Genomic DNA, 21,359 nt, shown 5'->3' on the forward strand with positions numbered 1-21,359 from the left:
GGGTTAATTGAAAGAGCTTGTTTTGGTTAACTAAATAAGGTAAAAGAGATTATACTATAGCTTGTTAGTTTTTCTCAATACCAGCTTAGATAGAACGCATCTCTAATAACCAAATCCGGGTTAGTTGCATGATTAGGAAAGTCACAGCAGAACTGAAACCACTTTTATTATTGATTTTCGTTTAATTTAATATCACTGCATTTTTAGTTTTTAGTTTATAATTAAACCCCCTTTTCATATACAGTTTCATGACTAGATGTGCCTGATGCAAAAAGGCATTGACTTTTAGGCTGTGTCCCTAAGGATTCGAACCTGCTTCCATATGCTATATTTTTAGTGCAACCAACATTGATAAATTTATTTTCTTAATACGTGCATAACAGCGTGTTAACAAATTGGCGTCGTTGTCGGGGACACGGTGCTTTCTAATAGTTTATGCCAAGAATTTTTCATTCAGGTACACCTTTAGTTTTTGATCCAGAAATTGAGCGAACTGCAAGGAAACTGAAAGAAAGAAGCAAAAAAGAGAAAACAATTAGCTGGTTCATCATCATCTTCAGTACTTCCAGAAACCTGCACACCACAAGGCACTCCCTTGTGGAACGAATCAGATCCGTTTTTTCCAATAGTACCCCCATCTTCTCCTCAAAACAACCCTTATAAAAGATAGTCCCCACCCTCTTCCGTTAAATCTGAACCCATAGATTCTTCAGAATCCGAATAAAAAGGATCAAATATGAGTGGAGACGAAGCAGAAAAGACTCTTAGAGAGTGGGTCACTCAAGAGGTCAACCAGCAGCCCCTCTGCATCATGTTTCCAGAAGCCCATAACTTTGAACATGAATATGGGCTGATTCATCTTCTTACCACATTTTGCGGTCTAGAAAACGAAGACCCACATAAATTCCTCAAGGAATTTCATGTGGTTTGTTCCGGAATGAAGTCTCATGTTGTCACAGAAGACCAGATAAAGTTAAGGGCATTCCCCTTTTCACTTCAAGATTCAGCAAGGGAATGGTTATATCAACTCCCATCTGGTTCCATCACCACTTGGACCGAGCTCGCAAAGCTGTTTTTAGAGAAATACTTTCCAGAAACACGAGTTTCCAGTCTCAAAAGAGAAATCCTTGGGATCAAACAAGGAAAAAGAGAAGCTTTACATACTTACTGGGAGAGGTTCAAAAAGCTTCTGGTTCGGTGTCCACAATATGGGATCAGCGACTATTAACTTTATAATTGCTTTTGTGAATGACTGACACCCATGGAGAGGCGCCTGATAAATGCTTCCAGTGGTGGTTCTTTGGGTGATATGACACCAACTGAAATTAGAGAGCCGATCGAAAAGCTGGCGATCAAGTCTAAACATTCCAGAAATGAAGACGAGTGGTATCCAGATCAGCCAAGGGGAGTTAAGGAAGTCAGCAATGTTCATATGGAAGCTCGGATATATGAATTGATGAAATCCGTTCTGCTCTTGACAAAAGAAAAAGCAGCTACGAAGAAACCAGGTGGCATCTGTTTGAAGACGGAACATCCAACATATATATGTCTGTTACTACAAGAGGATACAACTGCAGTAAAAGCTATTGGAGGCTATCAAAATGATTACCAGAATAATTTTCAGCAGAAGCAGCAATATCAGATGCCATCAGGATTTCAGCAGCAGCGAAATTATCAGCAAAGACAACAATTTCAACCACCATCGGGTTTTCAGCAGACAAACTTTCAACATCAAAATTTCCAGAACCCGAATTACTAGAATCAGAACACACATCAGCAACCCAGTAGTTCCAGCGTGGCCTTAGAAGATATAGTGAAGAATCTTGCCACGAGTACCCAAGCATTCCATACCGAAATCAGAGCTAGTATTAAGAATCTGGAGCAGCAGGTGTCTCAACTTGCCACTTTTGTGGGTCGTGTAGACTCTTAAGGAAAGTTACAAGGGCACACAGAAAATATTCCAAAGCACAATGTTAGTGTTATTTGCTTGAGAAGCGAGAAAACATATGGAGGCCCAAACATATCTGAACCAGACGAAGCTGATGAAGAATTTGAAGAAGTTCTAATAGATGAAGGAGATATGGATGAGACAGAAAAAAGAGCTGAAGCTGAAGAGTTTGAAGAGGTGTTGGTTGAAGAAGAATCTGAAAAGTTGGAAGAAAAAGAAACTCCAACACCAGTCCAACAGAATCTGAAAGATTACAAGCCTTTACCTCCATTTCCATCAAGATTGAGGAATACGAAGCGCGAAAGAGACGATGAAGATATTATGAAAAAAATTCGCAAGGTTGAGGTAAATATCCCACTTTTAGATGTTATCCAACATATCCCTCGCTATGCTAAATTTCTGAAAAATTTATGTGTCTCAAAGAAAAAAATGAAATTTAATGAGATTGTAAAAGCTGGCAAAAATATTTCTTTAATTTTGCAAAAAGGTTTGCCTCCAAAGTGCAAGGATCCGGGAATTTTCTTAGTTCCTTGTAAATTAGGGAACCTTGATTTTCCAAAAGCTATGCTTGATTTAGGAGCTTCAGTCAATGTCCTTTCCAATTCTGTTTTTGAAAAATTAAAAATGAGAACTTTACAAGAGACCGGGACAATTATACAGTTGGCTGACCACACGACAGTACACCCAAAAGGTGTGCTGGAGGATGTTCTTGTCCAAGTGGATAATCTGATTTTTCACGCTGATTTTTACATTTTGGACATGGAAAACTTGGACCCTTCAAATACAAACTCTATTATTTTGGGAAGGCTTATATGAAAACTGAAAAAACAAAAATTGATGTTTTTAATGGAATGATTTCAATGGAGTTTGATGAGGAAGTGGTTAAATTTCAAATTAATGATGATAATGTTCCTTCTGAAAATATTTTTGTTAATTATATGGGTACCAGCAGTCCTTTGTCAGAGGGCTGCTGTGGGTTTTCTAATGTCTCTGTGCAAGAAAAGTTTGCATATAGGAATTTATCATATACATTGGAGGAGTTGGCTAAAGTGTAACATCCCGGAATTTGCAGGTATTTCTGAATCCTCCCTTTTATTATTATTTTGTCATTTTTAGTCCTTGGGGATGGAAGGGTGTAGCCATGAGATACCCTAGTATGCTGGGCATACACTTGTGTACGTTGGGCGTACTCACGTCAGGTGAAACCCTAATATTTAGGGTTTGGGTGGTATATAAGTATCCTTATAGCTCATTTCTCCCAACACTTTCAGCCTCCATACCATTGAGACGTTTTCCAAACCCTAGCCTTGTGTATGTGTGAGTTTGAGTATGTGAGAGTTCTTTGGGTTGAGAAGAAGAAGAAGAAGAGGAGACTCCTTGAAGAGCCTTGGTGTGGATTCAAGCTTTGGATCTGTGATCTTCATCCCTTGGGGAAGCTCTAGAAGGTAAAAAGCCTTTACCTTTACTTGTATTTCCCCATAGATCTTGCATGGAAATTTTATGAGTAAATAGGTCCCTTTTCTTGGTCTTTATGAGTTAAGCTACTCTAAGACCAAAGGATCCGTCCTTTTAGAAGATGTAGAGTGTTTTGGACCATAAAAATGCTATCTTGTCCCATTTAGGGGTTTCATGCAAGCTATAAAGGTCTTAAATGGTTAATACAAACAAGGGTTTTGAGTTTATGGACTTCTAGGGCATGCATAACCATGAAGTTGGAAACTTTATGGTTTGGGACATCTTTTTAAGTGTAGATCTAACTTGGGACGTCTGGACGAGGTGTATTAAGAACTTAATGAAGTTTTGCATGGCCATAGCGTACGCTGGGCGTACCAAGGCGTACGCCGGGCGTAGGTGGTCAGCATCCCGTTTTTCGGTCAAGGTGTTTACGCCGAGCATACAGCTGAGTACGCCCCGCGTACTCAGCCTGTTGGGCTTAGCTATTTTGGGCTTCGGGTATTAGGCCATCTGTTGGGCCTTGATGCTTGGGCCCTACTGGATCATCTAGATAAGTGTAATTGTGCGCTAGATAGAGGACCAGATCTTTGGTTAAGGCCCAATAAGGGATTTAGGCCTAGTTTGGAAATTGGGCCAATTATGGGCCTTGTATATTTGGGCCTTTGGATCAAGAAATTGGAATTGGGCCTTGGCCCAAATTGGGAAAAAGTAAAATGGACTATTACCCTATGTTTAGACCCTTAGCCAAAATTGGTATTCAACGGTTGTGGAACTCACTAAGCTTCTGGCTTACAGTTGTGGATTTTGTTTCAGGTACATCGGATGATCGTGGGAAGGCGAAGGCTGATCGTGCACCTCCTCATATTTTATGACTTTGATTTCAGGGATTCTATGATATGAAACTATTTTGAAAACATTTTGTAATAACTAATTGTAACATCCCGAGATTTTGCAGGTATTTTCGAACCCTCCTTTATCATTACCTTGTCATTTATAGTCCTTGGGGTTGGAAGTGTAGAGTCAAGATGAGTTTAAGGGCCAAAGTTGCAACATTGGGGCCAAGAAGGAGTACGTTGCGCGTACATAAGAGTACGCTAAGCATACTAAGGTCCGCCTTAGTACGTTGGGCGTAAACTTGTGTACACTGGGCGTACTAATGTCAGGAGGAAACCCTAATATTTAGGGCTTGGAGGCTATATAAACATCCTTATGGCTCATTTTGCTCTCATCATTCTCAGCCTCCATCTTACAGAAAACGTTCCAAACCCTAGTTTTGTGTGTGAGTGTGAGTTGGTGTGTATTTTGAACTCTTGAAGGTGAAGACATTGCATCAAGTGTTGGAGAAGGAGAACAAGGCTATAGATCTGAAGTTGTGTTGTGCCCTAGAAGCTCCAGAAGGTAAAAAGCTTGGAACTTTATACTTGTATGTTATAGATCTAGACATTTTAGCTTAATGGAAACATTCTTTTCCCAAAAGTCCCAAAATGGTGCATGTTATGTTTTGGACGGAATGAGCTGTCCTTTCAGACCTTAAAAGAGGTCCTAAGTGATAAAAATAAGGTCCCAATAGCTGAATGTGTCCCATGCATGGAATAAGAAGGTCTTAATGGATTAAGACCAAGTATTAAGAGTTTTCTGGACGTCCAAAGGGATAAAGTTCGTGACTTTATGGGTCCTAGGGACGTTAGGTCTCTGGATCTGAAGTTTGGGCTTAAGTGCTTAAGCCATTAAGCACTTAATAAGATTTTGGCAAGACACTGCGTACGCCCAGCGTAATGGGTCAACCACCCCGATGGTGTTCAACATCTGGACGAGTACGCCCCACGTACCAGAGGAGTACGCCCCGCGTACTTCCTCTATTGGGCCTTTGTCAATTGGGCTTCGAGTTTTGGGCTGTTTATGGACTAATTGGATTTGGGCCTTTGCTGGACTTCATGAATATAATGTTTAGGCCAAGTTCTGATAATGGATCTTGGGATTAGGCCCAATTAGGGAGTTAGGCCCAATTTGGTAAATCGGGCCAATAATGGGCTTTATGTATATGGACCTTCAAGTTAAGGACTTGGTATTGGGCCTTGTCCCAATGAAGATAATGGATTTAATGAGTTGCGTGGACACTTCGTCAAGAAGGTTATTTTAGGTATTAACTTGAGATGGCAGTCAGGGTGGACCAGCAGTGCCCGAGACCATTGGTCAGATGACACCAGATGAGTTGGATGTCAGGATTAGGGAGATCCTGCATGATGAGGTTGCTACACTTCTCCGGGGTTAGTTGCCGGAGATGTTTGGATCTATTAAGACCGCTATGGTTGAGTACATTGATGAGCACTATGCAGCCATTGTTGAGACAGCTACCGCTGCAGCTTCCGCAGCCGTATCAGCTGCAGGTGGTCGGGCCAGTCGGGCTTTTCAGTATCGGGACTTCGATAATATGAAGCCCCCGACCTATGATGGAGTTCATGACCCGGTCATAGCCATGAGGTGGCTATATGACGTGGAGGGATGCTTTTTCACATGCTCATGTCTTACTCACCAGAAGGTCAAGTGTGCTCTGAACCTGTTGAGGTCCGGAGCGAAGGACTGGTGGACATTGATGGCGGGGTCGTATTCTGATGAGCAGAGAGTTGTGGTTACATGGGATCAGTTCAGGGAGATGTTCCATACTCGCTACATTCTGCGGGTTGAGCAAGAGCGGCTGACAAAGGAGTTTTTGGATTTGAGATAGGGATTGGAGTCGGTGACGGAGATCACCCGTATGTTTACTGAGACGACGCTGTTTTGCCTGTAGTTTGCTTCCGAGCATACTCAGATGACACATTATTTGAGCATGCTCAAGACCGACATCAGACAGTTTGTTGCTACCCAGCGTTGTGATACATTACTGGATTTACAGGAGGCCGTTATGCGGCGTGAGCTTGAGCTTGAGTTACAGTTGAGAGAGCAGAGACAGGCCCCGACTCAGTCGCAACCGGCGCTGAAGCGGTCCAAGACCGCTGATTTGTTGGATTTAGTGTCTAAGCCCATAACTATAGTTGGGATGTACTTGACCCGATAGTAGCATGGTCCTTTTGGGTTGCCTTCACCAGTGTAATTTGATAGGATGGACTTTTGAGAATAAGGTTATTTATGATTTATTAATATATTATAAGTATAATATATTAATTGAGAAATCATATTATTTAATTAGTATTGATCAAGAATTAATTTGGAATTAATTTTGTGATCAAAAGAGACTAATTAAATATGTGGGGATTGATTATGTAAATCAATGATTCTTATAGTGTGGGCTAATGATCCATGGTTATTTAGGATGGGCTAAACCAATGAGATAGTCCATGGATAGTCCATGGAGGTTTAACCCATGGATCCTAAGTAATATGAAAGGTCATTAGGGTTTGCAACGTGTAACCCTAGCATTTGCTACACTATAAAAGGACCTCCCTAGAACCAAAATCGGTTACACCATTGATTCTAAGAGAGTCATAATCGATTTTGAGATAAGTAACTTATTCTCTCAAGCCTTCTCTTGCATTTGGTGTTTGTGACACATTAGAGGCATCACACTTGAGGTGCTTAAGCTTTCAATGGCCAAGAACTACTCCCTACATCAAGAGGTATTCATCTAAACTAGTTTTTATATTGTATAGCTTCAATTATATGCTAGTTAGGATGTATGCTTTGGAAAATTGAAAATGCATTTATAATTAGAGAAAAATAGATCCAAAGTCAGTCTTACCGTTAGTAGGCCTCATTCACGAAGCCGGTCTATAAGGGGGGTATAAGGTTACTGCCTATAAAATGGCATTTTAATGGGTGTCCACTCTCACCCACCGCTTCCTGACTGGTGGAGGGTCGTTAGCCGAACGGGTAGGATAGGACATTAATTCTCGTTAAAAGTATAATGATAATTATAAAGTAACTAAACTTTTATTCAATTCCCATTCTTAGTTACTTTAGGAAAATGTGAAAATGGTGCTAATCCATGAAATTACACTTTGCAACTTGTTAAGTCGTTAGTGGAGCGTGTGTGGTTAACCGGCACACTAATCTGGGACTGACAATGTGTGGTAAAGGGTAGCTTGATGTTAATCATAGATCAATGGAGCGTGTGTGGTTAACCGGCACGTTGATTAGGTGATTTGTAACATTGAGTGTACCAAGCTAATTTGCATGGTTATTCACACCTTGTTTGTGATCCTCGGCATCCCAGTCGCAAACTTGAAGGGCACAATCGAGATTTAAACATGTCATTGAAAAGTTCAACGAATCTCATAGAATCTAGGAATTTCAATCCATTTAAAACTTAATAATCTGTTTCGTTTTTCATGGTGGAAATTGGTAAATCGTCATTTACCTACCTTCAAATATTTTACAATTGGATTACGGCATCCCTCTTCGCAATTGTAAAATATTGTGTTGGGTCCTAGCCTTAATATTTTGTTTTGGGTGTAATATTAAGGACTTAAATCAACTAACTTGAATTTCTCCCATTATAGATTTCTAGGTCAGACAACTATGGTCTGATGGGTTTTATACAAACAATCCTATGTGTGCATGCAACCCTAGTATGGATCTATGTTTTCACTATTAGTCATACAACATTATGAACACAAAAGAAACCTAACATGCTCCTAGTAATTTCGAAAATCATAAGGAAGAATGAATTACATACCTCTTGTTGTTATATTGTAATAACAACTTGTTTCTTGAATCCTTTTATCTTTGAAAGCAAGTACCACAAGTGTAGTACCTCTAATGGCTCACAAACACCAAGAGCAATTAAAGAAGCAAGAGAGAGAGAGAGAGAGAGAGAGAGAGGAGAGGTAGAAATTCGGCTCTAGGAACTCTAGGGATCAAGTGCCCGAATTTCTTATGCCAATGGTCCTTTATATAGGTATAGGAATTAGGGTTTCAATCTTTATCCTTATCTGGTTGCTTAACCACCAAGCAGCCTAAAGGATAATTCTAGAACCCTTATCTTGGACGAATTCTAAGGCCTTATCCCCTTGAATTCGTCCACCCTATCATATAGGGCTTCCTTGCCCAACTTTGTAACTATAACATAATTACAGTTCAGTCCCCTAAGTTCAATTAACTTCTTTTTTATCACAAAAATCAATTCTTAATTAATTCTTGACCAATGTTAATTAACCAAATATGATTTCTCTTTTAATATATTAATATTATAATATATTAATAAACCATAATAACCTCCTTCTCTATTATTTCTCCAGTCAAGTTGCTTTGGTGAAGGCAACCCAAAAGGACCATGCACAACCGGGTCAAGTACTTACCAAATATGGTTACGGGCTTAGACACTAAACCAACAGTCTCCCACTTGGATAAGTCTAGTAATCATAAAAGCAAGTACAACCCGATTAGCAACCGTACCTCTCAAATATGCTGTCGAATTCTGATCTTATCAGTAACCTGTCCTTTAGATAAGGGATCGTATAATCCTCTGTTCTAGATATCGTGTGGACAATTACATGGAACATAGTCATACTTATTGCCCAGCAATTTGTTTCTCGATCTCAGATTCGTTTGACATAGAACTTAATTGAACACATCAATTCAATCCTGACCGGGCCCGGCACATAAGTCAAACCAAACCATCGAGGGGCCCTAATATCACTTTTACCCTCTTAGGATAAAAGGAACAGATAAACTTCGACTTATATGCATTTACTATTCATTAATTAAATCATACACAACAATGCGTTTTATAACATCAAGTTACTGATGCGTTTACGCATTATCAATGCATAACCAATTAGAAAACAATAAACCATATATCTAGGTTTTAAGACCATATGATATTAGCGTCTTGCGATCACTCGTGATAAATTCCATGAAGTGATTCCAGCAAGCGTGGGTTTATTCCAATGCTCAAAACTTGTTCCTAAGCACTCATGAACGTTGTAGAAAACGTTTGCTATGTCTAATACACTTTAGACAATCTACACACCAGTTCATGACAGTCTTCATTCATACCTACTTCCAACATATGAACGACTGTGGACCGTTCGAATAAATTTATTATTCAGGAAGTCAAAACATGCAAAATGAAACAATAGGTAAACAATTAACATAAGACAGTAACTTTACTAATAAATAATACTTATTTTTTTAATCATCAAATGTCAATTACATTTATCTATTACACGTTTCTAAACTATCTAATCCAAATTAATATCGTCCTTCAGCCCAATGCTCCTAGCGTGCTGTAAGTGCTTAACCCTACTCAGTCCCTTCGTAAGCGGATCTGCTGGGTTATCTTCTGACGATACCCTCTTTAATACGAGGAGTCCTTCTTCTACCCGATGTCGAATAAAGTGATATTTTCTGTCGATATGCCGAGATCTACCATGATCCCTCGGTTCCTTGGTCAAGGCAACCGCTCCTTCATTATCACAGAAAATTTCCATAGGCTCCTGTATGGCTGGCACTACTCCAAGGTCTCCAATGAAATTCTTCAGCCATATTGCCTCTTTTGACGCGTCGCTTGCTGCAATGTACTCTGATTTGCACGTTGAATCAGCTACGGTCTCTTGCTTGGAACTTTTCCAAGTCACTGCTCCTCCATTAAGGGTAAAGACCCAGCCCGACTGCGAACGGTAGTTGTCCCTGTCGGTCTGAAAACTGGCGTCATTGTACCCTCGCACCTTTAAGTCATCACTCCCACCGAGGACTAGGAACCATTCCTTGGTCCTCCGAAGGTACTTAAGAATGTTTTTGACTGCAATCCAATGTGCTTTTCCAGGGTTTCCTTGATATCCGCTGACCATGCTCAAAGCGAAGGCCACATCAGGGCGAGTACAAGTCATCACATACATGATCGAGCCAATTGTGGAAGCGTAAGGTACTCGGCTCATTTCTGCTATCTCGACTTCGGTACTCGGGCTTTGAGTCTTACGCAACTTGGCATTACTTTGGATCGGTAACTCCCCCTTCTTTGAATTCTCCATACTAAAACGTTTTAGTACCTTGTCTAAGTAAGTATTCTGACTAAGTCCTATTAGTCTCTTACTTCTGTTTCTCACTATCCTTATTCCCAAAATATAGGCAGCCTCTCCGAGGTCCTTCATAGCGAAGCACTTCCCAAGCCAGGACTTAACTTTCTGCAGCGTCGGGATGTCGTTTCCTATGAGCAGTATGTCATCGACATACAATACGAGGAAGCTTACTATACTCCCACTGGCTTTGACATATACACATGATTCATCCTTGCTTCGCAGAAAGCCAAACTCTTTGACCTTCTCATCAAAACAAAGATTCCATCTGCGAGACGCTTGCTTAAGTCCATAAATGGACTTCTCAAGCTTACACACTATATTGGGATGCTTCGCATTGACAAAACCCTCTGGCTGAGCCATGTAAACATCCTCAGCCAACTTCCCATTAAGGAAAGCGGTTTTGACATCCATTTGCCATATTTCATAATCATGAAATGCAGCAATGGCCAGCATCACCCTAGTAGACTTTATCTTTGCAACTAGTGAGAAGGTTTCATCATAGTCAACTCCGGGAGTTTGAGTAAAGCCCTTTGCAACCAATCGTGCCTTATAAGTGTGCACATTCCCATACATGCCGGTCTTCTTCTTGAAGATCCATTTGCACCCGACCGTCTTACGACCTGGTACATGATCAACCAAGTTCCAAACTTGGTTGTCATACATGGATTGAGTCTCGGTGTCCATAGCCTCTTTCCATTTCGCAGACGTCGGGCCTGTCATGGCTTCCTTATAGCTGTTAGGTTCATCCAGATTCACTAGTGTACTATCACTAATGATCGTATCCCCTTCTGTAGTAATATGAAAACTATAAAACTGGGGTGGAACACTAACCCTTTCGGAACGTCTAAGAGGTAAGGACTCGTCAATCGGTTCAACCGGAGTTTCCTCCCCGGGTTGAGCGCCAGTGTTAGAGGTTCCTTCATCGCTTGACTCTTGAAGCTCTTCAAGATCGATTTGCCTCCCACTGTCTCCTTGGCTTATGAGCTCTCGCTCTCGGAAAACCCCTCTCCTCGCAACGAAGACAACATTGTCACTCGGTCTATAGAAGAGATATCCAAAGGATTTCTGCGGGTAGCCGATGAAAATACATCGCTCACTAAGAGGTTCGAGCTTTTCGTGAGTCTCTCGTCTTATGAAAGCCTCGCAACCCCAAACCTTGATATGTGCTAACAAGGGAGCCTTCCCTGTCCACATCTCGTGAGGTGTTTTGGCAACCTTCTTCGTAGGGGCTAAGTTAAGGATACGGGCGGCAGTTTCTAAGGCATACCCCCAGAATGAGATAGGTAGTGAAGCACGACTCATCATGGAACGAACCATGTCTAGAAAGGTTCGATTATGCCTCTCAGCCACATCATTCAACTTTGGTGTCCTAGGTAGCGTTAATTGCGAAACAATTCCGCATTCCTTGAGGTAGTCGTGGAATTCAAGACTTAGGTATTCTCCACCTCGATCAGATCGAGGCATCTTGATTTTCCTGCCCAACTGATTCTCCACTTCTTTCTTGAACTCTTTGAACTGTTCAAAGGTTTCTGACTTATGCCTGATTAAGTAGATATAACCATATCTGCTATAATCATCGGTAAAAGTCACGTAAACGCAGCACGCATCCCTTGGGGTGGATCTAAAAGGTCCACATACATCTGTATGTATGAGATCCAATAAACCCTCACCCCTTGCACAAGTGCCAGTGAAGGGTGACTTGGTCATCTTTCCAAGCAAACAAGACTCGCACACATCATCGTCCCTAAGGTCGAATGACTCCAATACTCCATCATTTTGGAGTTGGGCTATGCATTTCTTGTTGACATGTCAAATACGACAATGCCACAAGCATGCTTTATCCAAATCATTGGAAGAATCAATACACAACATATCATTTCCTAAATTGTCTACAACCATCATAGTTTCATATATTCCATTACAAGGCAATGCTTCAAAATATAAAACACTATTAAGATAAGCATAAATAGAACCCTTTTCATTATCAAATGAATATCTAAATCCTTGTCTATATAAACCATGAAATGAAATCATGTTTCTTGCCATATCTGGCGAATAGCAACAATTATTTAAATCTAAACCTAATCCATTACTAAGAACTAAGGAATATACTCCAATCTTGGTGACAGGCGACGATCTTCTGTTTCCCATGATTAGGTTTATCCTTCCACGCTCCACATCCCTATTTCTTCTTAGTCCCTGCAAATCAAAACATATGTGAAAATCACATCCTGTATCAAGAACCCAAGAAATAGCATGCGATGAATCATTAGATTTAATAGTGTAAATACCTGCAAAGGACGGCTTAATCTTTCCATCCTTGATAGCTTGCAGATATTCTGGGCAACTTCTCTTCCAATGCCCTATCTTGTGGCAGTGGTGGCACTCTGCCTCCTTAGGGTTAGAGTTGGGTTTAGCAGAACCAACTTTGGTTCCACTAGAAGAGGTTCCATCTTGGGAATTTCCCTTGTGGTGGCTCTTTGAGGGAGCCTTCCTCTTCTTACCCTTCCCTTGCCCTATTGCCAAGACAGGGGCAGCAGCGGGAGTTGGAGTTGATACAACATATTTGTCCATGAGGTTGCTCTCAGCAGTTCTCAATAAGCCCTGAAGCTTGCTCAAAAAGACCTCCTCATTGTTCATGTGGTAGGTCATGCGGAACTGGCTATAGTAGGAAGGCAAGGAATGAAGGATGATATCAATTGCCAGCTCTTCATCAAAGTTCACATTCAACTTTAGCAGGCGATCGACATATCTCTGCATCTTTTGCAGATGAGCGGTAAGGGACTCTCCATTACCCATTTTGGTAGTGATCATCGAAGTGATGATCTCGTACCTTTCTTGCCTAGCGCTCTGGTGGTACCGGTCCAGCAGATCTTGATGCATCTCATAGGGGTACATGTCCTCATAGGACTTCTGGAGTTCTGCAGTCATAGTCGCCAGCATGATGCAATGAACTTTCGTGGCATCACGCTCGTGGGCCTCAAAGGCCGCGATCTCTTCAGCAGAGGCAGTGTTGATGTCAATCTCCTTCAGCTTCTCATCGAGTACATACTCTTTGTCCTCGTAACGAGTGACCATTCGAATGTTGCGGATCCAATCATTGAAATTGGTCCCGTCAAAGATCACTCTCCCACACAAGTTTATGAGTGAGAACGAGCCAGAGGAAGTTGAACCAGAAGCGTTGTTGTTGACGTTCGACATCTGAAAAGAACAAAGAACAAAGTTTGATTAGAAATGAATCCCCAATTAAACACCCAAATGAGAAATTAGGGCTAGGATCCAACAACATTATTTACAAATTAGAAGAGGGATGTCGTAATCTAACAAGTAAATAATTTGAAGGTAAGTGAATGACGATTCACTAATTCTCCACCATGAAAAACGAAAAAGAGATTAAGTTTTAAATGTATTGAAAACTCCTAGATCTTTTGAGATTCATTGAAATTTTCAATGGCATGTTTAAATTTCGATATGCCCCTCTTGTTTGTGACTGGGATGCCAAGGATCACAAAGCTGGTGTGAATAACCATGCAAATGTACATGGTGCCCTCATTGTTACAGTCACCTATTCGATGTGCCGGTTAACCACACACGCTCCATCGAACTATGACAAACATTGAGTCACCCTTTGCTACCTTTTCTTAGAGCCCAATTAGTGTGCCAGTGTGACATCCCCAAATTCACGGCCAGAAAAGACCGATTTAATTTATGCTTTTAAAATAATTTCAGAGTAATCATTTGATTAAAAGAGTTGCAGAATTTGTTCCCAAAACGAAATATGATAAAATAAGATTTACCAAAGCATTTCTTAAAGAAATGTATTTTCATTATATAACAAAACTCGGGATGTCATGTTCCGATACAGACCAAAAGCATAAACGGCACATTATAAGCCTTACAACAGTTATATACACTACAGGCCTATAGTCAAAATATCTTGATAAGTCGTTCAACTTATGCTCTCGCGCCACTACCTGTAATACAAAGAAAACTGAGTGGGTCAGGCTTGGGAGCCTGGTGAGCATATAGGGTTTTCAACCCACAATAAATAAATTTATTAATTTCATCAAACAACAACAACCTGATTACCCATTCCCGTTATCCTCACTTTACGTCCCTAAAACAACTATCACAATGGACCTAGTCTAAGGATTTTCATCGGGGCGACAACACTACTTTGGGGGTTTCCAAGCAATTTATGTCAAATAAGGCAACCATGTGGGGGATGGAGTACAGCAAATGAACACCCAAGCTCATTAACACCTACAGGTTGCGAGCCTGCCAGCGTTCCACAGGACTATCTAGAAACGTTCGTGGTCGTCATCCATACTCCGCTAGATGACTGGATCACAATAACATCGAGGCCTCTCACCATTTTATTTCATCACACATCAACTATCTACCTATGTTTTACTCAACACATTTGTAGATAAAAATACATATACAGTTTAATTTATTTAAAAACCTGTATAAATCATTCATTCATCATCCATCTCAAATAAATAAACTATATATGTATATATATATATATATTCACATAGCATGTATTTTATATAAAATACTTCCTATCTATGTGTAAGATGAAAGTGACTATACACTCACTTAATTTAAGGATAATCGGGCAGCACTTCGTTTCCTAAAACGATCGTTTTCGATGAAACCGGGAGCTTTTTAATGAAAAACCGGGCCTTGCGAAGGTTGAGCTTCAAAACCGAAAAGGTAAATTTTTCCGGGTCTTCGGGCACTTCGGAACGTATTTCAGGTGTTTGGTATGATCCCGGGGCTTCGGGGGAAGTCGAAATGATAAAAATATTGTTTAAGGGGTGAAAAGTGGCAATTTTCCAAATTATCACCAGGAGGGTTCGCACGCTTCTATTTATAGGGGCGAGTCCGAAGATCTACGGCTGAGAAGGCTCCACGCGGCAGCAGATGCGAGGCTCGGATTCGGAGGGGACGGACGCGCGTCGGATGCGAGGCAAGGGCAGGTGGCTCGCTTCGGATCTGCCACCTGTGCGACGCGTGTCGAGTTCTTACTAGGCCGCACCTTCGGTCGAATCAGCAACTAGCACGTGGCGGACACGAAGCGGCCTGCGAGCGAGGGTGACGTGGCCGAACCCCAGCCATGCGAAATTCCTCGGTTTTAGCATGTTTCTCGAATTTTGTGTCCCAAACTTCTAAAATCCATAACTTTCGCATACGAGCTCCGTTTTTGACGTTCTTTATATGCACGCATAGGTAAAATTATGCTCTACAACTTTCGTTTAGACTCCGTCGGCTAATTTTGACTTTATTTTTAATATTATATTTTTAACGGGCCGGAACATGAAAAGTCCGTTAAAAATTCATAACTTCTTCATCCGACGTGCGTTTTCGTCTGTCTTTTTACCGTTGTACTACTATTGACGAGACCTTCGATTCTCATTTAGCTTGTGTCGGCTAAAAATCACTCGATCTAAAATTCGAGTTTTTAGCTGTCTACTACTAAGCTGAGACTTAGAAAAATCATAACTTCCTCATACGAAGTCAGATTTGGGCGTTCTTTTTATAAAAATTCCCGGTTTAACGAATACTACGACTTTTATTTAGATCTCTAAGGCTAAAAATCGTTCTATCGTAAATTCACTATTTACGTCACGCAGTGGCATACCGGTTCTGTCGCGAAACTTTGACAGGTCATACCTTCTTCGTTATAACTCGGATTTCGGTATTCTTTATATCTCCGGAATCCTTGTTTCAGACACTACAACTTTCTTAATAGATATCGGTTTTATCTAATATTTATTTTCGACGCTTATTTTTATCATTAATCATAATAATTAAGCAGATAAGCACATAATTCACATAATATTCACATAATTCATCTTTATTACTTCAAAATGAGTTACAAAGGTTAACCTAGACTATTACGTCAATATTAATGCCTAGCCTAGAAACACGGGCGTTACAACCGGTTAACCACACACGCTCCACTAACGTCTTAGCAAAGGTACAAAGTGTAATTTCATGGAATTGCATCAATTCACTTTTTCCTAAAGTAACTAAAATTTGGGAATTTTATAAAACATTTAGTTACTTTATTAACCATTATACTTTTAATGAGAAATTAGTTGCCCTATCCTACTCGTTCGGCTAACGACCCTCCACCAATCAAGGAAGCGGTGAGTGAGAGTGGACACCCATTAAACGGTCATTTTATAGGTCATAACCTTATACCCCCTTATAGATCGGCTTCATGAATGAGACCTACTAACGGTAAGACTAGCTTAATCTTATACATATATATAATTATTAATCTTATAATATTATAATAGTATAAGGGTGTACTTTAAACATTTCAAAATACTAGGGTTTTAATCATATTTAAAATTTTCGAAAATTATAACCTTTTAATTTTAAAATCTTAAATATTAAAACTTTAATTTAATAATTATCCCAAAATTAAACAATTAATTTAAATTATTAAATCTTGAAGGATTATCTTATTAAATTAAACAATTAATTTAACCTAATCCCTTAAATCCCCTAAAATTCGAAAATTTGGATGGGATAATTCAAAAATCTTTAATTACCATATTTAAACAATTAAGGGATAATTACAAGATATGGCATTATCCAAATCCCTAAACTTTAGGGTTCTTATCTTGGAGAGGAAGCAAATTTCGAAACCCTAGGGTTAGATAACCCTAAAATTCGAAATCTCAGATGCTAAGGAAAGGGTTTGGGAAACCCTATCAAATTTCGAAATCTAGGGTTTATGAACCCTAATTTCGAAAATCATGCCATTAGGGTTTATTGGCTATAAACCCTAATATGTCAAATTCATACTTTTGTATAAAACTAATTGAAAACAAAAACCTAATGCTTTGATACCACTGATGGGTTTTATACAAACAATCCTATGTGTGCATGCAACCCTAGTATAGATCTATGTTTTCACTATTAGTCATACAACATTATGAACACAAAAGAAACCTAGCATGCTCCTAGTAATTTCGAAAATCATAAGGAAGAATGAATTACATACCTCTTGTTGTTATATTGTAATAACAACTTGTTTCTTGAATCCTTTTATCTTTGAAAGCAAGTACCACAAGTGTAGTACCACTAATGGCTCACAAACACCAAGAGCAATTGAAGAAGCAAGAGAGAGAGAGAGAGGGGAGAGGTAGAAATTTGGCTCTAGGAACTCTAGGGATCAAGTGCCCGAATTTCTTATGCCAAGGGTCCTTTATATTGGTGTAGGAATTAGGGTTTCAGTCCCTATCCTTATCTGGTTGCTTAGCCACCAAGCAGCCCAAAGGATAATTCTAGAACCCTTATCTTGGACGAATTCTAAGGCCTTATCCCCTTGAATTCGTCCACCCTATCATATAGTGCTTCCTTGCCCAACTTTGTAACTATCACATAATTACAGTTCAGTCCCCTAAGTTCAGTTAACTTCTTTTTTATCACAAAAATCAATTCTTAATTAATTCTTGACCAATGTTACCAAATATGATTTCTCTTTTAATATATTAATCTTATAATATATTAATAAACCATAATAACCTCCTTCTCTATTATTTCTCCAGTCAAGTTGCTTTGGTGAAGGCAACCCAAAATGACCATGCACAACCGGGTCAAGTACTTACCAAATATGGTTACGAGCTTAGACACTAAACCAACATGGTTTTCCCGAATCTATTGGAAAAGGCTTTCCATAGGAAGATGATATTCCAAAATATCATACTTCACTTCCTCCACCTCCTCCAATTATTCTCCCTGACCTACATGTTCGAAGACTTGAAAAGTTCAAGGTCACTCAGGCCCTATTGGTGAGCAAACATGAAGATGGAAGATCTGTGTGTGCACATGTCTTGGAGAGGAAGTCACACATTGACAGTCTGGGAATGTTAGGAGTCGATGTCTCAAGGAAGTTGGCTGTTGACTTGGTTCTTCAGTCACTTCCCGAGTCATATAGTCAGTTTGTTAAAGACTACTATATGACAACTTGACCCTTATTGATCTTACCTATTTGCTTATTGCTGCTGAGTCTGCAATGATTTGGCGCACTGGTAAGGCAAATTTGATTAGAAGATCTACTTCCCAAACTTCCATGGACATTGACAATAGAAACATTAGAAGTCCAGAAAAGGTTTCTCTTCCCAAGGGAAAGGGAAAGGCTAAGTCTGAGATTGTCCCGTGTACCATTCCAGAAGAGTTTGTTTGTTTCTATTGCCAAGAAAAGGGACATTGGAAGCGAAGCTGCCCTGACCACCTGAGAATTTTAATCAAATTGTATGGTTCTACTTCAGGTAAGTCCACTATCTAACTCTATTAAGTTCTTGTTTGTATATTCTTAATACATGATGTGATAAGTTTACATTTTGATGTTTTGTAGGATCAAAATAAGCTTAAAGGAAAGGCATGCAAAGTCTGATCGCGAACAGATGGATTTCGATCGCATGGTTCGATGATCGGATTTTTGAGCTGCTGCTTAAGAGTTATGATAGATTGCTTATAAATTTGTAATAACATAGTTTTCATTTGTAATTGACTTGTAAGGAAAAGTATTTCCGCAATTATATAAATAAAGAAAAAGATTTATTTTATCTTACTTTATATTTCCTTGCAATGGCATATGTGAAAATTGATGTTTGTATTTTTAGCAATATGGATTTGATTCTTTCGTTTGTGGTAGTGTCTAAATTTATCAAATAAGGAAAGATTCTCATCACCCAAGTTTCAATTGGACAGAAACTTGGGATCATGCAACTTGTATTGTATGATGAATGAGAACCTTCATCTTTAGGAAATTAGGACTAATTCCTTGTTCACATACAGAGGTGAGTTAAGTGAAGGACCAGAGAATCGGGTACACTTGGTTGTGCGCTGGTCAGGTCCACCACAAAGAACGATAAGACTATTTGTTATGGTTTACTAAAGTTAGTAAATATAGTTATGGTTACAAGATTAAGTATAATTATGAGTCATTGAAAAGTCTCAATGTATAGCAAAACGAATAAGAAGAATCAAAGTCGGCAAAAAGATAAAAGTTTCTCCAATCTGAAAAGATAGGAGAGTACTTGAGTATCGTGTTTTATGATCATATTAATGATTATGAAAACCATATCACAATTTGATCCTCTAAGGATGCCTTAGTGCATTTGTTTGGCTAAGAAGAGGAATCAGGAATTGTTGAAATGGTTAAATCAATTAAGATGAATCATACTTCATTCCAAAATCAAATCTTAGAGTCATACTCCAAGATTGTATATTGAGTGACATATCAGCAAATGTAGAGTAAAATGTTTTCTACTCTTGTACATTTGAAATTGGTAAGTTGTAATGTTTTGGATAAAAAAAGATCAACTAAGACCGATTGTCAAAAGTGTTTGTCTTGATAAGAAATTGCAGTAACTCTTGAATATTTGTTGTCAAGTAAAGTTTCTTGACAAAGAGAATCTTATATGTCAATAGGTCAGTGGGAGTCTTAAAGATCTTGAAAAGTTTCGATAACTAATCAAGAGTAAACCCATTGTTAATCACTAGCACACGACTTGAGGTTTGTAACCTATCGTGTTGACATATTCTTGTTTCCATGCCCATTCCAGTTGAAGTTGACTATGCATGTGAGTTCTATGAGTTCTCAATTGTTTACATAAAAACTTGGAAGCAATGGTAGGCCCTTGTGCTACCGAGTGGCAAGGAATTAAGATTAGATAGGTTCAGTCCATATGAGTTTGGATTTGTCACTAACCTTGTCTTAATATTATGGTTATGACAAATTCACATGGATAGGAACACATACACCATAAAATCTAAGTGACAAAGGTTTCTCTCCTGTTCATGAAAATGACTGTGAGAAAAAACTTTCACTAAGTAGATTTTAAAGAGTTAGCAATTGTGATATTTGCATTCTCAAATTCGATTATGACTACGGCATCCCTCTTCATAGTTCGAATTGTGAGAAATGGCAAATGGTCTAAACATTTGAGACTTATTGCTGTAAGTTCTAAAATTGTTTAGACACATATATGAGCTTTCTAATAAAAGGTGTGTGAGCTTAGATAAAGGCTTATCGAAGCATCTCGTGTTAGAAATTTGAACTTTGGTAAGAAAGTCAATAAAGTATTCATTTCTAGAAGTCCAACTGATTTCTAGATTTATGTCACGTCTAGTGGGAGCATAAATGTTATGCAAGTATCAAAATAATTGTTATGATAATGGGAGCATAATTATTATGGTAAGTGTTGCAAGTTAGCAATGTTAGTTATAGAAAACAAAGTTTTCAATTCGCAAAGTTGCAGGGTTGAAAAGTTGTTTTGCTATAATTAAGGGAGAGGAACTTATACTTCATTTTAATTATAAAAGTTTAGATTGAGATTTTAATCAAATTTAGTCAAGGATTTATATGAATACCATGTTGAAATGCTTCAACATTGGAAATTCTATATATGGAAATATTATAGCAAAAGACAGGTCAAGTATCATGTCTTTATGTAAGACATTATGAATCGTATCCCATATGCTTCGGGTATAGGATCGATTGCATATGTTATAATATTCATAAGTTCTAATTTTCCAAATACCTAGGGCATTAAGAAGGAAAAAGGACTAGAACTGGATATGACTAAAGTTATTAAACAACTGCTAAGAACAATCCAAGGTTCGCCAAAGATTGGTTGCTTATGGATAGTTGGAAGTATAGTAATGATGGACCATATTGACATTATTATGAATAGACAAGATTCTATTAACAATGAGTTGTCATATGGAAAATATGGAAATGTTTCCATAATGGGAGTTGGATATCAAGAATCTATGAGAAAGTTAGAAACTTTTATGCAAGAAGGATGTTCAAAGGAATGTGCTTTGAATATCAGACTTCGGATCTATGGAATTGTCTTGTAACAATATCCAATGGAAAGTTTTGTAATTGGCAAAGTCTCTGTGACTTG

At 39.0% G+C, this 21,359-nt stretch overlaps 2 protein-coding genes across 2 annotated transcripts; both read left to right on the top strand.

Annotated features, from left to right (window-relative positions):
• The first annotated feature begins 736 nt into the window (after positions 1-736).
• On the top strand, positions 737-1,228 carry LOC145121566 (uncharacterized). Its single transcript, XM_079057291.1, has one exon. The coding sequence runs from the start codon at positions 737-739 to the stop codon at positions 1,226-1,228; it is 492 nt and encodes a 163-aa protein (XP_078913417.1).
• Positions 1,229-2,080: 852 nt separating this feature from the next.
• LOC145121567 (uncharacterized) lies at positions 2,081-2,764 on the top strand. The gene has a single exon (XM_079057292.1). It carries the CDS (start codon positions 2,081-2,083, stop codon positions 2,762-2,764), a length of 684 nt encoding a protein of 227 aa, XP_078913418.1.
• Positions 2,765-21,359: the final 18,595 nt, after the last annotated feature.

This window comes from Lactuca virosa, chromosome 6 (genome assembly GCF_052849685.1).
Source record: "Lactuca virosa cultivar CGN04683 chromosome 6, Lactuca_virosa_CGN04683_v6, whole genome shotgun sequence".
In the NCBI taxonomy this organism is placed as follows: domain Eukaryota; kingdom Viridiplantae; phylum Streptophyta; class Magnoliopsida; order Asterales; family Asteraceae; genus Lactuca; species Lactuca virosa.

Bases quoted from the DNA above. Each gene is read 5' to 3' on its own strand.
- LOC145121566 (XM_079057291.1), top strand. From the start codon at position 737: ATGAGTGGAGACGAAGCAGAAAAGACTCTTAGAGAGTGGGTCACTCAA.
- LOC145121567 (XM_079057292.1), top strand. From the start codon at position 2,081: ATGGATGAGACAGAAAAAAGAGCTGAAGCTGAAGAGTTTGAAGAGGTG.